This window comes from Drosophila kikkawai, chromosome 2R (assembly GCF_030179895.1).
Source record: "Drosophila kikkawai strain 14028-0561.14 chromosome 2R, DkikHiC1v2, whole genome shotgun sequence".
In the NCBI taxonomy this organism is placed as follows: Eukaryota; Metazoa; Arthropoda; class Insecta; order Diptera; family Drosophilidae; genus Drosophila; species Drosophila kikkawai.
In genome coordinates, this window is record NC_091729.1 from 14568750 (window position 1) to 14595881 (window position 27132).

General features: G+C 44.3%; 7 protein-coding genes across 12 annotated transcripts in view; 3 read left to right on the top strand and 4 right to left on the bottom strand.

The window, feature by feature from the left end:
• Nucleotides 1-204: 204 nt before the first annotated feature.
• On the bottom strand, nucleotides 205-8416 carry FANCI (Fanconi anemia complementation group I). 2 transcript variants are annotated; one of them, XM_070284069.1, is made up of 14 exons: nucleotides 8246-8416; nucleotides 7735-8189; nucleotides 7434-7669; nucleotides 7262-7371; nucleotides 6746-7196; nucleotides 6603-6691; nucleotides 6430-6542; nucleotides 5970-6235; nucleotides 5559-5902; nucleotides 5146-5492; nucleotides 4747-5078; nucleotides 3928-4693; nucleotides 2907-3716; nucleotides 205-223 (listed from the first exon to the last, which is right to left on the bottom strand). In XM_070284069.1, the coding sequence occupies exons 1-14, from the start codon at nucleotides 8342-8344 to the stop codon at nucleotides 220-222; spliced, it is 4422 nt and encodes a 1473-aa protein (XP_070140170.1). In that variant the 5' UTR covers nucleotides 8345-8416; the 3' UTR covers nucleotides 205-219. The 2 variants fall into 2 exon arrangements, with proteins under 2 accessions (XP_070140170.1, XP_017033517.1); XM_017178028.3 differs by lacking the exon at nucleotides 205-223 and having other exon boundaries at nucleotides 2895-3716.
• Nucleotides 1599-2901, top strand: BaraB (Baramicin B). The gene is made up of 4 exons (XM_017178029.3): nucleotides 1599-1725; nucleotides 1795-2016; nucleotides 2078-2655; nucleotides 2718-2901. The coding sequence occupies exons 1-4, from the start codon at nucleotides 1674-1676 to the stop codon at nucleotides 2721-2723; spliced, it is 858 nt and encodes a 285-aa protein (XP_017033518.1). The 5' UTR covers nucleotides 1599-1673; the 3' UTR covers nucleotides 2724-2901.
• A 732-nt stretch (nucleotides 8417-9148) lies between the features above and the next one.
• Nucleotides 9149-9846, top strand: LOC108082384 (kunitz-type serine protease inhibitor bitisilin-1). Its single transcript, XM_017177725.2, has one exon. The coding sequence runs from the start codon at nucleotides 9226-9228 to the stop codon at nucleotides 9571-9573; it is 348 nt and encodes a 115-aa protein (XP_017033214.1). The 5' UTR covers nucleotides 9149-9225; the 3' UTR covers nucleotides 9574-9846.
• A 3181-nt stretch (nucleotides 9847-13027) lies between these two features.
• Nucleotides 13028-14091, bottom strand: LOC108082386 (23 kDa integral membrane protein-like). The gene is made up of 2 exons (XM_017177729.3): nucleotides 13584-14091; nucleotides 13028-13521 (listed from the first exon to the last, which is right to left on the bottom strand). The coding sequence occupies exons 1-2, from the start codon at nucleotides 14001-14003 to the stop codon at nucleotides 13204-13206; spliced, it is 738 nt and encodes a 245-aa protein (XP_017033218.1). The 5' UTR covers nucleotides 14004-14091; the 3' UTR covers nucleotides 13028-13203.
• A 536-nt stretch (nucleotides 14092-14627) lies between these two features.
• Nucleotides 14628-17687, bottom strand: LOC108082518 (dymeclin). The gene is made up of 5 exons (XM_017177945.3): nucleotides 17438-17687; nucleotides 16169-17354; nucleotides 15606-16103; nucleotides 15423-15545; nucleotides 14628-15363 (listed from the first exon to the last, which is right to left on the bottom strand). The coding sequence occupies exons 1-5, from the start codon at nucleotides 17578-17580 to the stop codon at nucleotides 15214-15216; spliced, it is 2100 nt and encodes a 699-aa protein (XP_017033434.1). The 5' UTR covers nucleotides 17581-17687; the 3' UTR covers nucleotides 14628-15213.
• A 425-nt stretch (nucleotides 17688-18112) lies between these two features.
• PI31 (Proteasome inhibitor 31 kDa) lies at nucleotides 18113-19590 on the top strand. 3 transcript variants are annotated; one of them, XM_017177948.3, is made up of 4 exons: nucleotides 18113-18282; nucleotides 18369-18554; nucleotides 18618-19006; nucleotides 19181-19590. In XM_017177948.3, exons 2-4 carry the CDS (start codon nucleotides 18384-18386, stop codon nucleotides 19422-19424), a joined length of 804 nt encoding a protein of 267 aa, XP_017033437.1. In that variant the 5' UTR covers nucleotides 18113-18282; nucleotides 18369-18383; the 3' UTR covers nucleotides 19425-19590. The 3 variants fall into 3 exon arrangements, with proteins under 3 accessions (XP_017033437.1, XP_017033436.1, XP_017033435.1); XM_017177947.3 differs by having other exon boundaries at nucleotides 18114-18282; nucleotides 18356-18554; XM_017177946.3 differs by having other exon boundaries at nucleotides 18114-18554.
• Nucleotides 19591-19599: 9 nt separating this feature from the next.
• Nucleotides 19600-27132, bottom strand: part of exp (expansion) — a 31781-nt gene continuing 24248 nt past the window's right edge. For 2 of the 3 annotated variants that reach the window (XM_070283702.1, XM_017177944.3), the window contains exons 4-9: nucleotides 25289-25361; nucleotides 24845-25012; nucleotides 24551-24749; nucleotides 24168-24475; nucleotides 23267-23351; nucleotides 20675-22894 (exon numbers count right to left, since the gene is read on the bottom strand). In XM_070283702.1, the coding sequence (XP_070139803.1) occupies nucleotides 20928-22894; nucleotides 23267-23351; nucleotides 24168-24475; nucleotides 24551-24749; nucleotides 24845-25012; nucleotides 25289-25361 (2800 nt within the window). In that variant the 3' untranslated portion in view covers nucleotides 20675-20927. Of the gene's footprint in view, nucleotides 20232-20674; nucleotides 22895-23266; nucleotides 23352-24167; nucleotides 24476-24550; nucleotides 24750-24844; nucleotides 25013-25288; nucleotides 25362-27132 lie in introns of those variants that run through there. The other variant, XM_041776847.2, reaches the window with a different exon arrangement.

A 27132-nucleotide genomic window follows, 5' to 3' on the forward strand; every position in this document is an offset into this window, starting at 1 on the left:
TAAGATTTCTTAAGATTTATTTGCTACGACCAGTAAATCGGTAAAGTTTTAAGTTTATTATTACTTAATAATTTATATTTCGACAGTAGAGATATACATTTCAAATTAAAAATATTGTATAGGGGTTTTTAGGGTGTTTTTCTACAAACAGTAAACAGTGAGAGCTTCAAGTTTATTACCACTTATTAATGTATATTTCGACACCTTAATTATAAATTTTCATCTAAAAATAATAAGTAGAACTTTAGTTATAGCTTTCTAAATACCCTCGACTCGAAATAGGGCTCGCACTATCTCCAATTTTTATCAGAAACAAGCAAAACAAACGGGATTTTAATCGATTTTCAATATAAATTATTCAAATTTTGGATTGATAAGATATATAAGATAAGGTATAAGCAATAGAAATAATCTTTGCAGGAGTAAGCTCTCCTACAAAGCATTCCTTCTCAGCGCTTTAACATTCTAAAGGCATGGAATATCGAAATATCCTTTTAACCACATATTTTACATTACTTATAAATAATATTTATATTAAAACAAAGCTTAAGAACTATATACCTAATAAATATATAAAAAACAAGAAAGAAAGCTAACTTTGGCCAGCCAAAGTTTGTATACCCTTGCAGGTAACAATTAAAATATATCATAACTAAGCCAAAAATGCATTAATTTCGATTCGGAAAGCAGTTTTGTGTTAGTTTTTATTAATTTAAAAAAACTGCATACCAAATTTAAAATTTTAAGAAATCAAAATTTTTGGCCATTTTTGCTAATTTTAATGATGTAACCCCTTATCAAATTTCGCAAAAATGGCCAAAAAATCGATTTCTTCCGGACATGTCTAGAAAGATTCCCCTGTTGATGCTGATCAAGAATATATATGGTTTATGGGGTCGAAAATGATTCCTTGACTTAGAAAAACATTATTTTGTATTATAAAATCTGATTTTTTATATTAAAAAACTTCTTGATTTTTTTAAAATTAAAAATGTCATAACTCGGCCAAAAGAGCATTAATTTTAAATCGGAAAACTGTTCTGCGCAAGATTTTTTACAGTTAATAAATCTGCATACTTCATTTACAAATTTTGAAAATTCAATTTTTTATGAAAATCAAAAATTTTAATGATGTAACCCTAACCCCTTATAAAATTTTGAAAAAATGGCCAAAAAATCGATTTCTTCCTGACATATCTAGAAAGATTCCCCTGTTGATGCTGATCAAGAATATATATGGTTTATGGGGTCGGAAACGTCTTCTTCACTGCGTTGCAAACTTCTGACTGAAATTATAATACCCTGCAAGGGTATAAAATGGGATGACCCCCTTAATTTGATTGTCAGCTAGATCCAGCTTTGATATTGTTTACAAAATGCACAATCAGGTTTGGGTAGACAAAGCCGCCGCCGCCCGTGGATGCGTTTAATGATCGGCAATCGGCGATTGTTGTGGGTCAATATGTTCGATCGGCTTGTGGAATTCCCGCTCGTATTCCCTTATCATTCCCGATTCCGAGAGGGTGCGCGGTGACGTTTGGGAATTTTTCAGAAGCTGTCGCTAATTTGTGAATGTGTACCTGATCTTAGACTACTGCGCAGCTACTTATAAATACCGGGAGCAAGTCAAGCCAGTTAGTTATAGCTCAGCTTCAGCACACACTGGTCGCGCAATGCATCTTTTTGGACTACTCGTGCCGCTCGTTTGCGGTCTCCTCTACGTCGGTTAGCAACCCCAATTCATCGCCGCCTCGCAGCCCAGATTAATCTCCGTTTTATTATTCCCCACCGTAGCTGCCGAGGCCGATCCCCAGCACACCTACGATGGTCGCAATGGGCCGCATGTCTTTGGCACACCGGGCAATCAGGTCTACATACGAGGACAGAACGATGGCGCATACACGGTGCCCGGAGTGGGCGGTCAGTTCCAGCACTCATCGTCGCCCAAGGAACACGTCTATACGGATGAACAGGGAAATACCTATGTGAACCGTAAAACAGCCGGAGGACGACCAGGTAGAGGCAACGGATAATACACATCTAACGAATGCTTTTATAATCTCATGCTATCTTTAAGGCCATGCAATCAGCGGTCCTGGCCTGGTGGCTGTAAATCCTTATTCAGCTTACCCCGCATCTGCCGGTCCTGCTCCACGAAGACCACGAAGCCCTCAATTCCATGTGGAGAGGCCTGGCCGCACGGTGGATTACGACAACGGAGGATTCGTAGTTCAAAGGTCCCGCCGCAGCCCCCAGTTCCATGTGGAGCGACCTGGGCGCACTGTGGATGTCGGTTCGGGAGGATTTGCGGTTTCAAGGCAGAGCCGCAGCCCCCAGTTCCATGTGGAGCGACCTGGTCGCACTGTGGATGTCGGTTCGGGAGGATTTGCGGTTTCAAGGCAGAGCCGCAGCCCCCAGTTCCATGTAGAGCGACCTGGTCGCACTGTGGACTACAACAACGGAGAATTTGTGGTGCAAAGGAGCAGTCGCAGCATCAATGATGCCCGTGTGCAGGGTGACAATTTTGTGGCTCGTGACGATCAAGCTGGCGTGTGGAATGATAACGTTTCGGTGTGGAAGCGACCAGACGGACGAACAGTTACCGTGGACGGTAGTGGGAAAGTACATGTCTCTGGCCATGGACATGATCAAACTGTGAGTATATATATTATATTCTTATTGCAATATTTTGAAACTAATAAGTATCTTTTTTGCAGTGGTAAAAAGTGTACAAAGCGAGATGTTATTTATCAGCCCCTAAAATACATTTGACGCGATTTATTACTTAACTAAAACAAACGTTTTATATATATTTGAGTTGTGTAAAGAGATTTACAACTTTAAACTTGTAGTAAATGTAAATTAGAAAAATATAAATCAACAAAAACTCTTTAAATTAAACTCACTTTTTCCCCGAGCGGCCAAGACCTAAGCGGCGGCTGACTTGAGGCTTATCTTTGGCCGCGGGTTTTTCTGGCGTGGCTTGCTTTGTCTTTTGGTTTTCCCCTTTCTGTTCTGTGGATCTCTTGGGCCTTTTATTCTCGTCTGATGCGGTTTGAGCTGTCTTTTTGGGCTGCTTATTTGAATCCTTTTTAGGGTTCTTTGCTTGTGGCAGCTCTGCCTTAGATTCCTGCTTTTCACTGGCAGGCTTGCGACCTCTTTTCCGTTTCGGTTGCGTATCCTCCGACTCACTGCTGGGAGCACGCCTACGGCGCTGGTTCTTCTTTTCCACAACTACGGGCTCTTCAATCTCCTCAGGCTCTGCCTCAGTTTCAGCCTCCTCACCACTCTCTTCCTCCGGATATGTGGTGGACTGGGCATCCTCCTCTACAGCCTCCTCCGGATCCTCCGCATTACTCTCCTCTCCGGAGATATTACGGCCATCCGATAAGCTTCGCTCTATGGCCGCCTTCAGATCGGTCGACTTGATGTCAAAGTCACGCATGGTGCCCAAGTGCAGGTAGTCAGTCAGCCTGTTCTGAGTCTTGGTCTTCTTGGACAGCAGGATAATGTGCTTGTTAAAGTCCTCAATAACCATGATGACTTTGGGTATGAGCCTTGTCTCCCGTAGAATCTTGGCTCGCTCAGCCTGAACCTTGCGCTTTTTAATATGCTGCTGGGCATCCTCATCCAGGGTGTTCGCTTCAATGTAGGTAATGAGCTCATAGACATTGGCCGGCAGTTGTTTGCCCACGTCTCTCAGCAGCAGCTCGAATCTGTCAATCGAAGGTGAGACTTAACTTAACAAAAAAGAAGCTTAACTTTGGCTAGCCGAAGTTTAAATACCCTTGCAGTACGTAAGTAATTTCATTTTTAATTCCTAATTTTTGATTTAAAGTAGATTTTAAGGGATATAATTTCATTTTCCGATAGTTTCTATAGTAGCAAGGGTATGGAAATCATTTTTAGGATAAAGCTTCGACTTACTTGGTGCTTCGAATATTCTCCACGCTTCCATCGGATGAGTAGCAGAATATGTAGTGCTTGGCCAGATTCTTCAGACACGTATAGTGCTGGATTAACAGCTTCATCAGACCGTCCATCGAGGCACCCAGCGGAATGCACAGGTGGGTGAGCCACAGCAAAGTGCGCGATATGTGGATTATTTGAGTGCAAATAGAACGATCCATGGCATCGAGGTTACCCCGCCAGTATATCTGATCCGTTTCGGGAACTATCTGGCACTTGTAGTTCAAGTTATTGGCCTTGGTAACAAAGTAGTCCACATCCGTCAACTGCTTCTGGATGGCTGCATAGAGGTGTTGCAGACAGCTCTCGGCAGTCACGGTACTTATCGACTTCAGGCTCAGCTCCATGGAATCCAAAGCCAAATTGTCATTTTGGGTGCCAAGGACATGTCCCAATTGCCTGGCAATACTCTCAAAGAATGGTCCCGAATGCGTTTTCTGACGCTGGGTAAATAGCATTCGATGTACGATACCCATCTCGCCATTGAGGATCTCGTGCTTGTTGCAAAAGCCCAGCAGCCAAGTGTATGACTCGGTGGCAGCTCGCTCTCCGAACTCAATGTGATCCAGCAGTATTTCTAGTGCCTCCAAAAGGTAAATCGGCACCTTGGCAACGGATTCATCGTTGCAGATGGCTTCATCGCTGCCGTACTCCAACATAAACTCGTCCAGGACATCCTGTACAACGTAGGTGACTTCCTTGCTCTTGTTTAAGGATGCCATATCTGTATGTAACTCCATTTAGGATATTTTAGAGTTAACTTTAGAGGTGTCTTACCAAATACCCTGACGAATTCGTGGAACTTCTTGGGGTAGGTCTGATGGGCCGTCCTCAGGCACTCGGCAAAACACTGAGCGGCCAAGGCAGAGCTGGCCATGTCAAAGTCCCGCCACAACTGGGGCAGGCGACGAATGCAGCGCTCGTAGATGACCTTGGTAATATCCGCCAGCTGCTTAAAGGTCCGCTTGCTATAGCTAAGCTGCTTATAGTCCGGCTCTTGGCGTATGCCCTCCAGTCGTTGGGCAGTAGTCAATATAGTATAGCGAACGAGAGGCTGATTTGAGCGCAGGAGAGTGGTCTTCTCGGGAGCAGCAAAGGCCACAACGTCACTGCAATATTTGATTAGAATTTAAGAGGAGAATAAGGTTAGTTCAATGCATATGTGTGTCCACTCACTCTAGCAATAGATGCAGCAGCTTTTCTAGTATAGCCAGATCCCAAATATTCTCCGGCTGCGTGCACATGCTCTTCACTGGGACCCCGTTCATGGTCAGATTAAGCGTATTAAATCGCGTTGTGTTGTTGCCCGTTTGCTTGGCTGACTGTTTTAAACCCTTTTTAGAGGCACCCGCCAGGGTTTTAAGGTTCTCCAAGAGCTTAAGATGCTGATTAAACAGTGGCAGAATCTGCGATACAGCATCGTTTTGCGGCTTAGACCGAAGCAACAAGTGGGATATAAGTCCTTCGATTATATTAAATTGCTGCAAAACCAATGCGCACTTAAGATGCGTGGCTGGGGGTGCCTATAGGGAAGGGTATTCCATTATTCGCATATCTTATTCATAAGAAAGTCTTTATATCGCTCTTACAATATCCTCCAATGGCAATCTATTGGCGGCCATCCGCTGCTCACAAAGGTTCATGAGGCGATTCATCTCTCGAGTGTCGTAGCCCGATGGCGCCCGCTCAAAGATGGCCAAACAGTTGGCCACAAACTGAATGAGCCGGCCCAGGTTATCGTTGAGCTGAATCTCCATATGCTGTTCATCACTGGCGCTGACTAACTGATCGTAGCGAATGCGAAACACCGTATCCAGATCATCGCCAGCATCTTCCGCCGAGGGCGTTTCAAAGAAGCTACGAAAGTGCCAATCTATGACCTGCAGGACATGGGGCACCAGTTTGGCATTCAACTCAACGGCCCTTTGGAGATCTATGTATACAGAATTGATATATAAATATAAAAATATCTTAGTGAAGGGAATTACTCCCCAACTTACTCTCATAAAGGGTACAACGAATTTCAAACTGCTGCTGCAGGCAATTTCGCAACATTCCTATAATTTCCAGGGTCAGCATGTCAAAGTTACGCTGAGGATTGCTGCGACTTCCCAGCGTGTTCTGGGTCATTATGGAGTAACCGGAAATACTGTGTTGCGTACAGAAGCTGGTGGCACTTGAAGTCTGACGCGCGGCATTGCTGTTGTTAAGCTGCTTCAGGATCATGCAGAAGCCATAGATGGCCATTCGACGTTTTTGGATGCCGCTAAAAATTATAATTAAGTGGTATTAATCAACTTTTATATACAAATTAAAAAGTAATAAAGATTTTACAATCTTTTTATTTAAAGTGAATGGAATTAATTACATTTAAAGAAGGATTTTATAATTTTTATATTTAAAATAGTTTTTTATTGATTTATAGTTCTTTATTAACTTTTTTAGCAGTGTAAAACCCACCTTGAGCTCATGGCCTTGCACAGAACATCAATCAGAGCATCGCGTACGCGATTGGATATCTTCAATAAAGGCAAAATAAAGTTCATCATGCGCATGGCTTGCTCACCAGAAAGCTACGAAGAAGTAACATTAACTTTAGTTTCTATAAACCAATCGAACTTTGTTTAACTCACCCATTGCATGTGCTCCATAACGTTTTGAATGGTCTTTATGCACTCCGAGACGGTGTACGTATCGGCCACGCTCAGTAGGGTGAGGCATTCTTTAAGAAATACCTTTATTAATAAATTATTAATTATTAATAAGGCAGGCTTACCCGAGAACTGATTCTGATCCTGGTATACAATCATCCATTCGGAAATCCGCTTAATTATTCCCTGGCCAAAAATAAATCGCTTGCGTATAAACTTAGTTAGAAAGGTAATGGACAAAGTGTGCATCTTGGGGGAATGCGACTTGAGCAGGTTAAATATCAGATGAACCAGGCCGGGTGTGATCACATCTTTGCCATCCTTGTTCTGGTCTATGAGCACAGCGAAAACCTGCTGCAGGTCGACCTGCTTGCGCTGCAAAGTGTCCCGATACCACACGGAATAGTCGGCCAAGGTTCGCTCTTCTTCGTTATTTTTGATCACATTACGCAGAAACGGCAGCAGTACGGAGTGAGAGGTGCGTGCAGACTCTGGATCGCGGTTTATGCTCGTCATGGATATAATGGCACTTAGCATAAAGGGAGTTAGGACCACATCGGGCATGTGCTGGAAGTTCTGAGAAATACAAAGAAGCAAAGATTTAAATTGTAAATTTGGTAATCATTAGTACAAGGGCTCACTCTCAGCATTATGGCCAAGTGCTTCTCTGTAAGCTTGTACATGGTACAGTAGTTCAAGTGATGCAATATGGTCTCCTCCGCCTCCCGCAGTTCCTTGTCCGAATAGGAGTCTGAATAGAGAGATTGGAGCATTAGAAACCCCTAAATTTAACAGCAGAAAACTTTGACACACCAATGCTATCCAGGTTTGTGGAATTGCTGCACATGTCCGAGAACAGGCGCTTGTAAAAATTGCGATGGAAGTACTTCTCCAGTGCCAGCAGTGGAATTATCAACTGAGAGGCAGTGGTGCACATGGAAAAGAGCTGAAAGCACAGGGCTGGCAGCTCCATGGGAGACTGCTCCTGCAGGGCGCCAGAGAACTTGTTCAGCACGGTCACCACCTCGGCACTGCTGAGGTTCATTTCCCTGAAAGCAAAAAGACTTACTTAGCCCCCAGTTTAACATATAACAAATGAGCCACTTGAACCCACTTGAACATATCGGCAATGGGCGTGAGGATCGTTGATGGCCACTGCATGGTGGAAATGCTTCGAACTGTCGTCTTTCTGTACTCAGCTCCTTCCACATATATGCCATTGAGTAGGAACCGCGGCCTGGCCGACAGCAGGGACAGGGCATCCGGCAGCAGATCCTTCCAGCCCACGCACTTGGCGTCTCCCAGACGCAGCCCATCAATGCAATGCTCCACGATCCAGGCCAGCTGGTCGGAGGAGAAGGTGACAAGGTCCTGGGACAGGCGCGTGATTAAATCAAAGGTTTGCTTGTAGCTAAGTTCCACGGTCCGCAGCCCGTCCATGAAACTGCGCACGCAGGCGAAACGCTTCTCTCGTGCCTCCTGGCTGTCCGGATTGAAGCCAAGGAGCAAGTAGTTCCAAAAAGTTATCCCTTCGCTGCGACACATCGTGGCGGTGAGTGTGTCAGTTAGCTAAAAAACGAATTACATTTAGTATAGTCAGACGCCTCGAATTCAAGGACTCTTACCTCCTTAATGGGCTTGTTTTGAATCAGCAGCTCCAGCTCATTTTGACGGCCCTTCTCTCCGAGATTTCGCATCCACGATAGAAGGGAGTCACGGGCCATTGTTAATGTTTAATTATTATTTTAAGCTGATTTAAACAAATTCGGCGCCAGATTTCACAATAAAACAATGTAGAGATGTGCAATGATGATACAAGCTATCGATAACTTTAAAGATCGTTAATCGATTGATCGCAGCGAGATACTCTGAAATGTCGTTAAATTTGAAAAAAGAAAGCTAACTTTGGCCAGCCAAAGTTTGTAAACACTTGCAGGTAACAATTAAAATATATCATAACTAAGCCAAAAATGCATTAATTTCGATTCGATTTTTGGCCATTTTTGATAATTTTAATGATGTAACCCCTTATCAAATTTCGCAAAAATGGCCAAAAAATCGATTTCTTCCGGACATGTCTAGAAAGATTCCCCTGTTGATGCTGATCAAGAATATATATACTTTATAGGGTCGGAAACGTCTCCTTCACTGCGTCGCAAACTTCTGACTGAAATTATAATACCCTGCAAGGGTATAAAAAGGTATTTTGTGGTAATTAAAATATAGTAAAATTTAAATGTCTAATGACTTTTAATTTTATATTTATTGTTTTCAACTTGTCCAAGTTTTGTTTATCTGAAACCCAAATAACAGAGCATTCCTTCGACCTTCGGAAGCAACAAACTGATCCCAAATGTGATTAAAGAGAGACTTAAGTCTTAAGAGCGTTGCTTGCAAGCCGAAAGCTTCGGTTTAAGCTCTTAAATGGGAGTTCGACCCCCTCGGACTACGGATCTCCGCGCCATCGGGCACGTAACTGGCCATATAAAACTAAAAGCTGGACCTGCAGAGCCAACAGTTGCGTACCGCAAGTCGACAGGTGAACACAAGTGAAAAAGATTTGTGAACAGAAATAGTTAAAAATCATTTTAAAAACTCACACAAAATGTGCGACCAATTGAGAGGACTCATAGTGGGAACGGTGGCAGTGGCGCTATTGCTCCTCCTTCTAGCTGGAAGCAGCGAGGCCAGACCCATGGACCTGTACGACGATGTGAGTGACTTCTTTGACGCCATCTCGCTGGACGATGTGGCCAATACTGGCCGCAACACCCACCCAGAGCAGTTCTGTCTGATGCCGGCGCGCAAGGGCGTTTGCCGGGCCCTGATTCCTCGCTGGCGCTACGATCCGGAGCAGAAGAAGTGCGTCGAGTTTAAATTTGGTGGCTGCGATGGCAACGAGAACAACTTCCCCAGCTACAAGGACTGCATGTCCACCTGCGAGGGCATGTAGATGAGTCCTGATCGGCGGCATCCGATGGCCGATGTGTGTTGCCAAAGGCGCGCCAGCTTCTCCCTCGACCTGCGCAAAGTAGCGAACCAAAGGCAGCAGCATAATACTGTACTTAGCGTTAACTTAAACTTCACGCACATCACAATCCAAGCGATTAACAGTTCTCCTTTCTACCTAATATTTATGTAGTTTCTCTGTCATTGATCCCATTTTATTATGTACTTTTTTTGGGGTGTCCAACACCCTCGAGCGATCCATCTAGAGCTTAAGTTATTGTGATAAAATATTTGTATGAAATAAACAATTTTATAAAAATTCAAACTATATAGATATCTTTTTAGTGAGAAAAGTATTAATTATATAATTCTATAATTTGCAGAAGTAAGCATAGAATTTTCAGTGGGTCTATTATTGGTTCTGATTGTTTGAAGAGGAATCTTCTATGTCCAAGTCTGCTATACTATTTTACTTCTATTAAATAAATAAGTATTGTCACGGAAAACTTATGCCATTCGGAAATAAAATCTTTAATTAATTACCTATTTTGTTTTAAAGTCTTTGATAGACGTAAACATACCCAATTTAAATAAAAAATGCATTTTATTTCTGACAAAATGTGTGTCAAAACAGCTAGTTTCCAGAGAGTTCTAGCAGTTTCAAATGTTTGTTGATAAGCAAGTTAAATATTTAAAATAAAGCTAAAGATAGACGCTGAGCGGCAACTGGTTCAATGAATATTTATAAACAAAGTTTTGAGACATTGCTCATTGGTTACCTAAACCCCAAGCGACAAAATACATATTTCGGCGGCCTCAAAAAGTGCGAGAGATCGTACTCTTGGCGCAATTGCCAGAGGCGGCTCAACTTTCATAGATTTCACTTGGAAATGGTCCAAAGCCAGCTCTCAATGCAAAACTAGCCCCCATTCATGCGATCGATCGATCGATCGAGCAAACAAGATCACATACATAGCTAGCAAAGGTCAAATACGGACGGATGAGTGGACCACGAATCACGTCAATGGGTGGTGGTGGCTAGGTGGGTCTAGGCAAACCACTACGTCAGCGGTAAAAATACGCACGGATACGGTACGGAGTCGGACTTGGACAGATGGAATTGGACAAACAAACCGGTGAGAAACCGAAACCGAAACCGAATCCGAGCCAAAGCCGAGGCAAGTAAACATAAACAATTGAAAGGTGCGAATTTATGCTAAGCCGGATTGGCAATAAACCAGACGAAATAAGGAAAGAAATAACACGAAATCTAATTCAGTCAATACTCGTCCATTCGCAGGTCGCTCAAGCGAAACTTCGCCGAGGGCCAAAGCTCGCCCGACTTCGATCTGGGCTCGGTCTGGGCACTGGGCCAAATTTCCAAGATTATTGTTGTGCGGGCCCACGAGCCCGCGTTCGTATAAATAGTAAATGGGTTCATAAACAAACAGCAAGCCCTCCGTTCCATCTTATCCATCTATTGGTTGGATCAATGACCTGAAGCAGCTTGCCAAAACAAAATGCGAAAATGCGGGCTGTGCCGAGCTGAAGCTGAATGGAGTTCCATCATGTCTTGGTTAGTTGCAACATCTCCACCGGCAAACTGGACCTGGACCGGCTTCCAGCTCCATCCAAGCCTTTTGGCCAGTGCCCAAGGAATTTGGCACACACACAAAAAACTTGGCCAAAAGCCGTTCCAATTTTCTGTTTTTTAAGAGACTTGAGATAAGTTGGGACTTGAATTAAGTGACCTATTTTAAAGTACTTAAGTGCTTTGATATAATTATGATATAATTTAAAATGGAACCAGTTTAAAATTAGGCCTAAAAACGTTTTCTTCAACTTAGAACATTTTACCCAGAGCAAAGATATTGATTATAAAAAGATATTGCTACAATACAATATATATATAAAACTTCACAAATGTTACAACTTACAATGCCATCATTTATATAGTTTTTACCAATTAACAATAATAATTTACCCAACAAATCATACCCCTAAGGAGGGGAAGCAGGGGGCTTTTATCTAATTGGAATTGGGCAATGGCTTTTGGAGTTTTCTTTGCCACTTTTCGAAGCCACAAAGCTTCTGGCAAATTCTGGCCAATTGGGCAATGGCAATGCAATGCAACAACATCCACCAACAAGTGGCTAACAAAGTGCAGCCATAAAGTCAATAAACCTTTTTAACCTGCATAGCTGCCAGTGGCCAGTTACAACAATTGCAACAAAAGGCAGCCAGCATGGAAAAATAATAATGAGAGGCAAAGTGAGAGAGAGAGAGAAGCAAAGAAATTTCAAATATTTATGCTGTTTTTGTTAATTTTTTTGCGGGCTTCAACTAATTAAAATGCACTAAGCGCACAGGAGGCAGCGACACGCCATGGAAAACTCACAAATAACAAATTTTCCGGCTTTCAGAGGCTACAAAACAAATGCAATTTTTATCTATATTTGTTTTTTTTATTGCAATTGTTTACTATGGGTATTTTTTCCCGCCGTTTCGGACTTGCCTATTTGAGACACGTACGCTGCTGGGCCTGACAAAAGTGCAGTAGCCACATGAGTCGGCCGACCACAATCTGCCACCTCCTCCTCGGCCCACCACCACGTTGCCATTATTGGCTTCTGAAGTCAACGAACTTTAATGTAAGCAGCCAGTAAAAGTCGGTTCTTTGCTTTTCTCGTTCGCCGGTGCTGGTGGGAAAAATACATAGTAATTGTTGTAAATATGGCAGGCCCACCATTATTGTTGTTGCCGCCGCTGATAGTGCAAATATGCATAATGAAGCGTCAGCACCGCGGCCCCTATGAGTAATGGAAAATTATATATATTAAAAAAAGCCTGGCGCCGAGCTACACTGCGTATGCGTAATATTTTCGTTTTAATTTTCATTTATTGTGCATAACTAACAATTATATATGATTGCCTTTAGCTACTTATAAAATAATTATATGTATATATTATTTTGCTTATTGCTCGATTTAGTAATCAAACTATTGGGTTTATTGTTAATTTATGTTTAGTTTTATTACTTTATTGTGAGTGTTTTTGCTTTGGTATTTTATCGAGCTTTATGTAGCTTTTGTTAGTGTTTTTTGAACAAATACCTATGTAGTTGTTACTATAAGATTGAACTATAACCATAATGAGCCGCATTCTTGATATGAGGTTATGCTATATACCCTTTAAAATCTAGTAACACGGGGTATTTAATGGGAACCACATAATTGCATCCGCTGATAGTGCAAATATGCACAGTAAAAAGCACATAACGAAGTGCCCTCAAAGAAAGAAAAATGTTTATTTAAGAAAAAGTACCTCGGTCGTATACGTAATATTGCTAGTCAATGATAAATACCCACTGGGAAAGCCATTTTTTGGGGTAGATATACTAAACCTTTTGAGGATGGGAAATAAATTTGTATAAATTTATGCCTTGTTTCGTTTGGGCTTTTCAAAAGTTTATTATTCTTAACGTTCATTTAGTTATTTTTCTGTGCTTTCTGTTTAACAAGTTTAAAGGATTTGGAAAAGTGTTTTGTTAGCTTGTGGGATGTACAAAATTGTCAGCGTTTCATATAGCCTTAAGCCGCGGTCACACTGTTGGCGGAAAGCGGAGCTGATAATTTCAGGGCAAATTTCTAAGCTCAGTTCCGCTCTCACTTCCGCTCTCAGCTTCGTTCTCAGCCCAGCTTTTCGCCCTATTGTTGCGAACATTTTTGGCCAGGCAACAGGCAAAGATGAAACCGATAAACTCAACTCCAATCAGGCCGATGACCACGTACTTGGTCCTGTCAGTGTTAACGGACATCGTGTCGACGAACTTGGCGCGACATCCTCCAAAGATGTTGAGCGGGTTCATGCAGGCACCATCGCAGCAGCTTTCTGGAAGGGTTTGTGCGCTCATAAGGTAGTCAGCGGCGGAATAATGGCCACAGCAGTGCAGCTAAGGTATTGAAAAGTTTCCATTAGTTAACACCACACTTAATTTTCTTAACCATCACTTACCGATTTCTGAATGGGATCGAAAACACCTCCACGGCCCCGGTCCACCTCCCAGGCCTTTTCTATAACATCGCCCATGGCCAAATCGAAGTTGTCCTTGTTTGTAAACCGCAGTACAATCAGCGTCAGCTGCAGAGTCAGCAGGATCAGCATGAAAACGGCATAGCTCATGGTCATGCAGATCGATTCGCTAATTGCGCCGCAACAGCCCAGGAACGAGATGAATAGCACAATCGACCCCATGAAGATCAGTACGATCGGCAGAAGACCTGATGGGGGGAAGCCCACCTCTCCATTAACCTTAATCAATTCGATGCTTTTCATAATAATCACTCCATAGACAATGACAGAAATGCCGATGACCGACACAATGATGTTGAATATGAAGAGGATGTATTTGACCAGAGATGTGCCGATGTCCATGTTGGTTGGTTTTCACTTTGCTTTTAATTTATTCCAAATTAAATTCCGACAGCTCAGTCAGTTCGTGCTTACAGTTAAATAACCAAGTACGTAGTGATATGTTTAAAGAAATAATACATTTATTTTTAACACTTACTTCCATGGAATAAACATGAGAAATATTTTACTAATCAAGTTCACTCTCTCTTTGACAAATTTCAAAGGCATTAATAAACAAGTAAGGAACCCAAATTCAGCGCGCTCCTAGTTTGTAAATGTGTCAGGGAGATGCATTTGAAAGCGATTATAACTAAGCCAAAAATGTATGTAACAAATCAGCAATAGTATTTTATATTTTAAAAATTATAATGTCTGTAAATTTTGGAAAATTGTAATGGTAGGTAACCCCTTTCCTTATCAAGAATACATGCATACATTTGTTATGTATTATTTATAGTGTCGGAAATGACTCTTTCACTGCCTTCCAGACGTCTATCTATAATTATTAACACCCTCCAAGGGTATAAAAACTTGGAGTCTTTCCCTTACAGATAAGACAAAGAAGTGAAGCAACACAATTGAGATGTTAAAAACCTTATCTTATTCCACCGAAAGCGAACTGACAGCCCAGGGAAACCACATGACTTTATGAACTTTAGTTAATATATATATATATAATTTATCGACTTTTCCAATTGCTAAATACAATAATAATATTTAATTATCATAGACTAACATACACAATGTAAATATATCTATGCATATATATATTCCGATTTTTAAATATGTATATATACGGTCTTTATTGGATTTGCTTCTTCCCGTTGATTAGAACCGTCGATCGATAGGCTTTTGGAGCTTAACTCTCCTCTAAGTATGCTTTCAGTTGTTGGCGCAGCAAAGTATGATCATGTTTCCAGGATAACGTATAATATTAGCGTAACTAGTTCTAGGTATTATCGTTAGTTCGCTTGATTAGCTTTTGTTTCAATTTATCGTCAACATTTTCGAGATGCGTGTATGTGTGTGTGCCTCTTTCCTTGTTATCTCCTTCGTTTGCTATAACTTTTTCGGTATTTTGGCTTGAATCAGGCAGGGATTAGGGCGGGGCTTCCCTAAGTAGATGGCTTTAAAGGTAGCACGGAACACAATTAGAGAAAAGCGAAAGGTGTTTGAAGAAACCGAAGCGGAGTGTGTGTGCGCGTGTGTAAAGGGGAGCGAGGGGTAAATATTAGCAGGCAATGTCCGTGGTGACGCTCTTGATGCTCTCAGAGCTGAAGTGCACGCAGCCGTACTTGCAGACCAGCGTCCACACATATGGAATGAAGAACTCCTCGGGAGCGTCCTCCTCGACGTACTTAAACTTAAGGTCCGGGAATTTCTGCAAAGGAAGTATCCCTCTATAGTTATCCGAATCCTAGCTATCTCTGGTTGACTTACCCTCAAGCGATCGCTGGACCACTGGCTGGCTCCCTTCGATATCACCTCGAGCACTTCGTTGACACCCAGTTCGCCACGTTGCTCTTGCACACGTTGCAGTCGAGAGGAGAAGAAACCAACAACCTAGCGGAGAGAAATCCGATAAGAAGTGGCCTCAAGAACACCTAAAAAACCAGTTTTTACCATGTCTATGTTCTGGATGACATCCTGGAAGGCGTGATGACTGCGGAAGCCCTCGAAGACGCTGCGCTTGTACAAGAGCGTGTACACCAGGTTAGGACAGTAGACCAGCTGGTTGGTGAGGCAGGAGTTCAGGATTTCCAAAACCATTCGCAGCACCTCCTCCAGCACGCTTAGATCCTGCAGCATATCCTCCGGTGTTGTCGCCACATTGACAAACACCGCACTGTCGGCGGGCTCCTTCAGCTGCGCATCCAGGCGCGTGTGCTTTCGGGCCAGCGTCTCAAACAGCGAGACCAGTCGCTGTGCCACGTACGGATGGAGGGCGCGAAAGTGGCCGGACATGTTGGCCAGCGCCGCCAGGCAATTGGTGTGCAAATACTTGTCCCGCATCTTCAGCATGTTGTACTGTATGGTGCGGATGACAATCAGGATGAGGATGCCGCCCAGCGATATCTCCGAAATGGTGCGCTCGGTGTACCAAGTGATGTTCTTAAGCATCTGTGGGGAATGGGGAAACGAATCGGTTATTAAGGTTATCAGCAAGCCTTGTTGGGAATACTCACTATCGTGTGCACGTTCTTGTTGAAGCCCTCGTCCTCGCTGAGAATAAGCAGGACGATGAGCGACATGTAAATGTGATGCGAGTTGCTATCGGGCGCATTGTACAGGGTCTGCAGGATGGGTATCACCAGCTGTTCCAGGTCCTGTTGCTGCATGACAAACCGATAGAAACGCTCGTTGCGATGGAGCAGCAGGTAGAGCAGCAGAGTCGCCTGGTCGATGGTCACGATGAGGCACAGCGTCTCGTACACTGCCGAGAAGTCGATTTGGAAGGAGACGGCTCCTTGTTTCGGCGAGTCCTTGGAATCGGCGCAGCCAAAAAGACTCGCTCGGTACGCATTCTCCTGCGCCGTGCAATGATTCGTCAGGATCAGGATCAGCAGCAGGCTCTGGTTGGCCAGCGGATAGTGCGTGCGGAACTTCTGCGAGAGCTCACCCCCGCCTGCGGCTTGGCCCGACTTCAGCACGTCCGGCTGCTTGCGGAACGTGAAGATGGAGAGCAGGGACTCGGCGATGCCAAACACAAACGATCCGGCCGAGCTGGAGCCAAACATGGTGTGCGGAACCTCCACCATTCGCGAGACAAAGTGCAGCAGCGCCGACATCAGAACGTTGGCGTGCTGGCACTTGAAGACCGTGCGGAACACGATCGACTTGTCCGTGGGCTGTTGGGCAAAGAGGTGCACCGACAGCAGCGTGATCAGTGTGTTGACGGCCTCCAAGTGCAGGTGGTAGGTGAACTCCTTGACGGGAATCACCACAATGAGGTTAACCAGCGCATCGATAAAGGTCTCAAACTTGGCCCCGTCCACGATAACTGGAACAGGCGCCGTCGACGTCTGTTCTGTGGCCTCAATGGCTATGCTGGCGCTCTCCGGCGGCGTCTGCTGCTGCTGCTCCTGGGCTGCCTGCAGCTGCTCTGCGCTGGGCATTGCCTCGAAGTGCTGCAGCAGCTGGAACTCCGAGCCCGTCTCGTTGATGTACTTGACCAGGCTGCGGATGATGAACAGCGCGTTGAACGTCTGCCAGACATGCATGTTGCTCTCCTGGTCGGACAGCGAAAGCAGCTCGCTGGTCTTCTCCAGGAACACGGTCACCAGGGAGCCAAAGTTGCCCGTCTTCAGGTTGTTGCCGATGAACGACTGGCACAGCGCCTCCAGCCGGCTGTCCAGGTTCAGCTGGTCCTGGCTGCAATGCAAGAAACGAAGAGTCGAATAAGCGTTGCTGACGTTGCCACCAACTGCGCCCACAGGGCACGAGCTAGCGCTCACCTGTTCTCCGGCAGCACAATATTATAGTTGAGGAGCCCGCTCCAGAAGACCTCGTCATCATGCGCGATATGCTGGCGGCCCACAAAGCGCTGGAGCCACTGGTTGGAAGCCAGGTCGGCCGTCCTGCTGACGTTAATGCCCATTCCGAGGGATCTGGGACAATTCCTGTGCGGAACACTCGGTTAACGTCTCGAAAACATGCAATTTTCCGTCATACGTGTACAGCGCCCGGCTGATGAAGATATCGAGTATTTCAGAGTGTTCACACTGCTCAGCGGAGAGATAAACGTAAACATCGGATATCGAGCTATCGATAACATTTAATTACAATTGCAATGACTAAACAAATATTACAATATAACAATATTTAAATATAATCTAAGAGCAAACGGTAAATATTTACTCTGGTAAGATCTTAAATATGTATACAAATATTTAGTGTACTTCCCCGATTTACATATACAGAAATTCCAAAAATATAGATGTGAGTAATTGTTCTCTTGAAAAACAAAATTAGAGATGCAATTGTATGAGTATGAGTGTTAATATTAGTTTTTTAGAAGTACAGCGTATTTTTGATTTTTTAATTTCTTAGAAAATCATCGCTCACCATAATTTTAATCTTTCGATATTTTGTGAGCAACAGTGAGTTGCAAATATCGCCCATCTCTAGTTGCAACCAAAACAAGGAAACAAGAAAGAAAATATAAACATTTCGTATATTTCTGTAAATGTTCTGGAAATAACCTTTGTAATCACTTCTCTAGGAGCTATATGTACATACTTAAAGTACTGACAACCCAAGGACGCCTGGCAGTCAAAGCCGAACGATAGAACGAACAGATGTAAGCACAAAATAATTCCATCTTTGCTGAGAAAAATTAGACCGTTCATCTGGGCTTGCCTAATCTTGACCAGTTTATTGTGAAAGCTTGCAGTTACCACAATGGAGTCTCCGTCGGTCTCCAAGACAGGGAATGACTTCTTCTACGGCTGGGATCTGCTCTACAAGACAGTCCAGTCGGATGTCTACAAGAAGGCGGACCTGCTAATAGCCCTCGTCCACTTTCTGTTGACCAAACACTACAACTTTCGCTGTGTGGGTGTAGGCGATGATGTGAGTAGATAAGTAAATGCTGTTTAAATAGATTATTCATTGTAATCTTTTATGCATCCATAGAAAACTTTGCCGGAAGAGGAGGGCAGCGAGCTGCTGCCGGACAGCTGGAACGATGACGATACCAAGTACTCGCTGCGCTACGTGCATGACAAGCAGCTCTACCTGCTCTTGGGCCACATTACCGAGGATGCCCTGCTGGTCAACATGATGGACATCAATACCAAGAAGGTGTCCAATATCTGCCTCACCCCAGATACCCTGGTGGTCGTCGTCAAGGGCAGCATTAACACTGTGATGCCAACCGCCTCGGAGATTGTGGATCGTTATCGCAAGGAGCTGCTGGATCCGGTCTTCACGGGCAACTCCCGTGAGGTCACCACCCAGACGACAACAAGCACAACCGCTCCACGCGCAGATCCATTACGCATTGGTGAACCTAGACGTCCAGGGTAAGATTTGGTGCCTTTTAGGACTAACCTTTAGTCGCTTCCCAAAAGTATGAAACTCAATTTGAGAAAAAGAGCTCAACTTGGAATTTGGCAACTCTAAAGTGTAGCTTACTTTTAGGAAGCGATTTGAATGCTTCAAAGCCGTAATTATAATCTAATAGGATCTAATTTTAGATCCTACACCCCTTACGGTTATGATCCTCGCCCTTTTGGCTTTCCGGACATTGGACGCGGAGACCTGGATCCACTGGGTCGCGGTGGTCCTGGTAACTTGTTTAGTTTCCCCTCGCGCCCAGATATGGGACCTGGGCCAGTGCCTCGCTTCGATCCGTTTAGTCCCCTCAATCCCAATGCAGGCCGTGGACCAAATCCGGATCACATGCGTCCACCGAATTGGGACTCCGATTATTTCATGTGATTATGCCACGGAGCAGCGCATCGTGAAGCGATTAAAATCTTAAGTTAATAATAATACAATTGCTGGGCCAAATTGTTTTTTGATTCTGTACACAGAAATTGAATTAATGGTTTTTTGTTTTGAAAGATAATTTTATTACTCAATACACAATACAGAATATTTTGATATAAAATAAAATTCAGCCAGTCCGCCGACCAAATGGAAACACCAAGCCGGCCTCTTCAAGTTTTCTCAGGGAAGTCAAGACCCGAACAGCCCCGATTGGTGTTTCAACCGGCGGCGGGCTGGCAAAAGAAAAATTTACATAAAAACTTAAAAAGCTAACTGAACTCGTAATGGTAATGGCTATTTCTCTCATTCAGCTCGTACAACGGGGTAAACATGCAAGTGCGTAATCTCAGAAACTGCTAGGGAAAGCGCGAAATATTCTCTGTCTTCGTCGTCGTCGTCGTCGTACCTCTAAATTAATTCGAACGGTTTGCTGTCCGCTTAAGCTTAGGCCTAGCCTAATATTATTTTACCATAATATTTTGCTAAATTAATATAATGTAAATAATATTTCAAGCTGGTTGGTTGACTTAAATTAGCTCTGCAAGTGGTGTTTGTGCCTTGGCCGCTCAATAATCCGGCTAAAAGCCCGCCCCAAGTGCGCTGCGGTGCGGTGTGTTGTGATCGTCTCAGCTCGACTCCGCTCGTCTCAGTCCCATTCCCCGATGAACATGCGTGGTGTGGGCACGTAGCCGCGCGTTGGCAGCGGTAAATGGCGTCCGTAGATGTGATTGTAAGGTGATTCAACAAGCTCCGAATCTACAAGAAGCATAGAGATATACACGGTTACAAAGCGATTGCATGGGGGCAATCTTAGGGGATATATGTTTATGCGATTATGTGTGTATATGCGAGAAAGAAGGGTCGATCGATCAGTAGGGGTGGTAAAGTAATCTTTGGAAAGCTAAAAATACTCGGCTACACAAAGTACAATTTCTTCCTCGTTTAAGATTGTATTAAGCTTGTTTCGAACTTGATTTAACCAATAATTTCTAGAATAACCTTGGTAAATAATCAGCTATTCCTTGTTCAACTCTTCTATCATCCTAAATATTATTTAAATTTATTTAGATGATTTCCAATATAATTAATTTAATCAACTAATTTCAACTAATTGTTCTAAGATTACTTTCCTTTACCCTAGGATTCAAAGGACTCCCTCTCCTCTCTTTGGTATATGTACAAATTGCGTTTAGATTTTCGTGACTGTCCAAGGAGTCCAAGGTGCGCCGAGTTAGTAGGTTTCGTACAGTTTAGTGTGGTTCTGTTCACCGGGTAAGAGTAAGAGGTAACCATTATGCGTTTGGCAGGTATATTGTATGTACAGCAACAGGATCCGATCCGACCCATAAACGGGGGGCAGGGCAAACCAAAACAAAAAAAAAAACAATAACTAATAGCGATGATGTCTGTGCCATATAACCTCGTTTCGATTTAGAGCAACCCCTTACGACTTCAGTAGTCGAGTATTTGGATTTTCTTCAGGCTGAGGCTGCGCGGCTTGCGCGGCTTCAGGTAGCCATAAATGGACTCCATGTCGCTGATGTCAAGGCGGCTGGCACTGCGCCCGGTTCTGGTGGCGGCCGCCGGAGGAGGAGGTGGAGGCGAAGCCAGTCCGCCGCTGACCGGAGCATTGTTCGCGGCTGCTGGGCTGGTGGCCAATGTTGGGGACATTGTTGGGTTGCCGCCACCACTGCCGCCTCCTCCTCCCCTCGATTTTCCACCTCCTCCTGCAGCGGATGCTGCTGCTGCGACTGCTGTCGCTTTCGCTGCTGCTGCTGCTGTTGCTATACTTTTGTTTTTACTATTGAAATAATTTTTGCTTTTCAACATGTCGTCATTGTCTTTCGTGGCGTTCGTTAGCTGTCTTTTGTGCTGCTTGTTGCTGCTGCTGTTGTTGTTGTTGTTGTTGCTGCTGGTGGCATTGTCATATCTTTGTCTTTTGTCAGCGTTTTGAGCCTGCTCCTGTCGCTTGCCGCCGCGCCAACTGGGAGCTGGCAGCTGTGGCTGTAACTGCTGCTGCTGCTGCTTGGTGCTCTGCATCCTGGCCCCCAAATTGAGCCTGCCACTGGGCCTGGCCCGGTGCCCGTGCCCCCTGTCCGAGTCCGTGGAGCCGCGCACCCGGTCATAGATGTTGGCCGCCGACGGCGCCTTCACCGCAATGCGCTTCCTGCCGCCGTACATGTACAGGGAGCCCTCCTCGTTCGGCTGCTCGAAAAAGCTCTCGGTGGACTGCGACTTGTGTCGCAGCACCGCCGGCGTCTGGAGTTGCCTTAGTTGGGCGCGGTCCACATACAGGTCCACGGTCTCCGTACCCCGGCGTCGTCGCGGTTGATTGGTCAGGCCCAGGTCGTCGTCCAAGTCAAAGTCCAGGTCGAAGTCGTCGTATTCGTAGCAGTCATCGTATCGCTCGTTCGCTGCAGGCTCCAGCTCCAGCACCGAGACATCGCTCTCGCTGCACCACTTGGTCACACCCGTTGGCCGCTCCACTAGTTCCACTGGCTCCACCAGACTCCCGCTTAGCCTCTGGTGGCGTCGCAACTGCTGCTGGCTGAGACTCCTTTGCGGGCGTGGCGGAGGAACTGCTCCGCAGAGCGGAGCCAGAGCATAGCAGCTCACGCAATTGCAGGACGAGGTGCTCTCCGCCGGCGGTGGGCGGCGCGTGGACAGGCGTCGTGACACCTGACGACCCACAGAGTCCTCTAGATTGTCGTAATACGGCTGGGGCTGCAGAGACTGATGCTGGACATGATGCTGCAGTGGCTGCTGGGCGCGGGAGTGCCTCTCACATTGGTGGCTATGCCTTTGGTGGTGGTGTCTATGGTGTGGATGTGCGTGCGGAAACGGGTGCGGATGTGGATGCAAGTGCTGATGCTGCTGCGCCTGCTGCTGCTGTTGCAGGTGGCTGCGTGCTTTGTGAGCTGTGCTGTGTGTCTTGCCAGTGGCAGTGGCTGTTACTGTTGCAAGAGTGGCTGTTAGGTCCGTTGGCAGTGACTGTGGTTGTTGTTGTTGTTGTTGCAGTTGCAGTTGCTGCAGCTGTGCGTGCGATTTGTGTTGTTGGATGGGCGTGGCATTGGTGGAGCTGGGCCCACCCTGTTTATAAATACCTATGCCGCTCTCGTAGCTGCGCGTCTGCCAGATCTGATGATGCTGCTGCTGCTGCTGATGATGCTGCGCCGCATGGGCAGCCGCTGCCGCGGCCATCAGTTGCTGCTGCTGATGCTGCTGCTGCTGGATGTGATGCGGATGCATACCCGCCAAATGGTTGTGGGTCATCGAGGTCTTCTTTTGGCTGAGTGTGCTCATGCCGCCGTTGCTGATGTTGTTTCCATTGCCATCGCGCTGATCCTTGGCGCTGGATGGCTTTCCAGACTTGACAAAGTTCGGAACTCGAGCCCTCAGACCGCAGTAGTAAGGATCATCTGTGGAGAGAGAGGTTAATATGGGTTTAGGTTTAAGAAGAATGTATCTAAAGAGCTTGAAGTCTAGTGATTTTTTGCCAGAAAACTCATCAAACTTGCTTATTACACGGTGACACAGACTCTCCAATGATAGGATCTTTCTGGTTTATAGGGTTCTTAAACCAGTTTATTGACTTCTTATTAATGAGGTTACACCTAGGTAATCTCTTACCAAATACCTCTTTTACAATCCCATTCTGACCAAGATTTAATTCAAATCTCAACAGAATATCAGTGCCCCATAAATTGTCTGCTTAGAAGGAATTTAGGTCATCGAGATGGGCTTTAACTGTCTTCAAAACATAGAGTGAGTAACTGATATTGATCTCTTACCATATTTCTTGTTATCTTTGCCCTTGTCCGATTTACCCCGCGACAGTTTGATGCGCGTTTCCAAATCAATGTCATCGTAATCCGGCTAAAAAGATAAGAGCGTAAAAAGAGGTGTTAGAAAGAAAGTATCCAGACCAGAGAATATCATTATTTTCCCCCCCCAAACACCGCTTCTGGCAGTTGCGCAAGGTGTGCCGCAGAGCAGTGGCTCTCCATGAGACACTGACTCGGTCGTTGGGCCCAATTGCCAATCGAGCAAGCCGAGGCAGCTGAAATCCAGCAAGCGGCAACGGCATTCCTCGCATATTAATTACACGCGATTCGTTTGCAGTTATTTGCGGCCAGTGGCTGCTGAAATTCGAATATTATTATTGGATTGAATTGAATGCAATGCCGATTGCTCAGTGAGGCTCAACGGCACAGCGGCTCAGCGGATCGGTGGCTCAGCGAGCTCAAAAAACAGTGGAGGGGAGACCCATTTTTGCATTTTGCAAGTGCCTGGCCGCATTGCGCATGTGACCAAGCATGGGCAGTCAGACTAACTAGCTTCATGGAGCCCAACTGGACAGGTTGCCACACTTCTTCTCCGGCAGCGTGGCGTGTCTTACTCGTGTTTTAGCGCCGCCGAAATTTGTTCCGACACTTTGCCAGCAAATGAAGCACTTGCCCAATCCCTCACACTTGGCTTGCTCCTCCAAAGTAAGGTGTATGGTATGTATATGATGTAAACAAAACGAAACATTGAGCCCACATGTCGAGGGTTTAAGCTTTTACATGATTAAGTTTCTCATTAAATCTTCTTCATTTCAAATTCTTCGACTTTTCAGAAGTTATTACTTGAATTAAGCAATTGAAACTACTTATTTTAAGAAGAAATTATATATAAGTTGTCTATCATTACCTTTGGAATCAGATCATGCGAATAGACATTATCCCTTGGCGGTAGCTTTGGAGGCTTCTCACTGCGCTTATGGGCCAGTTGTTGCGTCTGTAGAAGCAGCTGTTCCCGCGTGGCAGCCACATGACCGCCTCCATTTCCATTCATGTGCTTGCCCAGCTGCTGCTGGGGATGCAGTTGCGCCTGATGGCCACTGCCAAAGCCTGAGCTACCAGAGCTGCCACCGCTGCCATTGCCTGCCACGCTGTAGGGATCCTCGTCGGGAATCGGGATACGCGGGCGGTTCTTGATGTCCACAATGGGACGTTGCACTAAGATATGAGAATTAAATATTAAATGTTTAAACAAAAATAAATATAATTTGATTTAAAAGTCTTGAGACCCACCTGGCGGCAGCTTGGTCTTCAGCATATCCATGGCCACCACATTGACAATAAGCACCCAAATGGGGCACTCCAAGACATCGTTCTCCGACTTGACAAACGCCACCGTCGAGAGGCACTGCGTCTCCAGTCGCCGGCGATCCGGATAGGCACGCTGCAGCTCGCGATTCACATTCGACTGGAACTTCTTCATGTCGAAGAGCTAACGAGGAGAGAACAATGCAAAAGTACTTATTAGCATTTGGAATGGATGTGGATATGGATGTGGGTTAAAGATCTCTCGGTTCACCCACTCACCTTGACTATTTTTTCGGATTCGAGCGCCTGATTGGGGAGCTTTAAGATCTCGGCACCGATGGAGGTCTCCTCGTTGGGACTGCTGGCGGTGCTCTTCACATAGACATTGCTTTTGGCGTACCGCCGGATGAGTATGTTGCCAGCATCGTCCATCTTGATTTTGACGCCCTTTATAAACAGGAATATTAAATTAAATTAAACTAAGAACAGATTTAATTTATTTAAAATGTAAATTCAAGAAATTTCTTTCTTCAGACCAAGATTTTATTCAAGTTTTTTATTTTTTTTTGTACACATTAGAGAAAAGCTTGGTGTGGCGCTTAATCTTCACACCATCTCCTCTCGCTAATGGAGATTTCTCGTCAATTTTCGGAGTTTATTGTCCAAGCTAATTAAACCGTTGTCGCTTTGATTGTCCCATAAATTCGATCCCGCGAAACTTACCTGCCCGATGACGCGCTTCAGCTCGTCCGTCTTCCGGTCCCTCATCGGATTGTCGAAGCCGCACAGCCCAATTCTGCAAATAAAATCGAATTGAGTTGGTGTTTGGAAAATCATTAGGGATTAAGCAGTCATAATGAGCATTTTATTAATTGCAAATCAATCAGCTGCCGCATTATAAGATCGAGCAACCAGCAATATCGAAATGTATTGCCAAAAAAACGGTTGCCACTTGGCGCGGCGCCGATCCATTCACTTTCTGGAATCGAGGTTACCGCTGGGTACCACTGGTAAGTGAGTGAATGAGTCACTTCTACACACATTTCTTGCCCCCTTTTTGCCTCATTTTGTTACACTAAACGTTTGACAAAACATTTGTGCCATGGGTCTGGATCTTGGCTGGGTCTTTGGGCTTTGGTCTCTGTTCAATCGCTTGGCTCAAATGAGCACTGACAGTGATTTATGCCACATGCGGCAGACTGCGGCAGCTGCTGCCCCAAAAAAAGTTTATTAAATAAACATGTCATATTTCGGCGCCAAGGCCTTAATTTTTCATGTAATTGTTTAACCAGCGTGCTGAGTCATTAGTGTGTAAGAATTAAGCTAAGGTTTTAAAATTTGAGTGGTATTTTTAAAGAATTAAGATTGTGTGTTAATAAAAGATGAAAGGTAATACCTTAAAGGTGCTTAAAATATTTAAAAATTTTAAAAAGCCTAAAAAATTTAGATTTTTTTAAAATTTAAAATCGATTTTGGCAAAGGAAATGTTTGAATATGCTTTTTTATCTTCCAAGAAACTTGTGTATATTACTGTTTGTTTTGTGAATCTATTTCATTTATATATTTATGACTTTAATTAGTTCATAACACTTCCAATTCCCACCTAAGACATAATTCAAATTTCGATAAAAATACCTATTACATAAAAAACCCAATAAATCAACCAATTATCTTAATTTTCTTGTGATTTAAATTACCTCGCTTAATCTTAACAGTGATTAGCAATCAGGATAAGGACATACAAATTTTTCATTTCCCAAAAAAGGTTTTATAGTCTAAGCTTATAATAAATCCGACTATATAAAGTTGGGACTAAACAATCCACTGAGACTGCAGCAGCAGCAGCTCTGCACCTTAACTGAATGATAAATGTTTTTGGTTTTTTTTTGTTTGTTTCACTTTTGTTTTTTGCCTTCACTCTCGGTTGTTTTGATTTTTGGTTTGGTTTTTCCTTCGCCTGCTAAGGTCGCCGAAAATGTCGGCAGAAATGCTAACAAGAAGCGGCAAGAGGAAGCCGCAGCCAAGCCAAGACAATGAAGCCAAGCTAATTGTAATTGTCGTTTGCATAAAAGGCCACGGCAAGAAGCTGTTGCTGCAGAGATGATGATGATGCTAATGCTGGGGATACACTTGTCAAAAAATTCTCAAGTTCAAACTGTAAACTAAAGGGAGAGACAGCAAGTCCTGGAATTAAATTTCTTTTTAAAAAACCCATTTATCATAAATTCAGACTTTCTTTAATATGATTTTTCTTGGTTATTTTCTTTCTGTATACCTTTTAATTTAAGTAGAATTTATAGATACTATTTTCTTCAAGTGCCTTTGCTATTTTCAGTCTGCTTTTCGTTATCTGTGCTGCTCCTGTCCGATGCAGCAGTTGATTCCGCTGCCCAACGCTCACCTGACGCCGCTCTGTCACTATTATGTTTTATGTTAATTTGTATAATGAAGCGCTGCCAGGCAGCAGCACCAAGAATCAGAACACCAGCTAGTACCAACTCCTAACTACAAAGACCCACTGCCAAACAATCGCCGTTAGCATCGCTTTGGCATTTGGCCATGTGCTT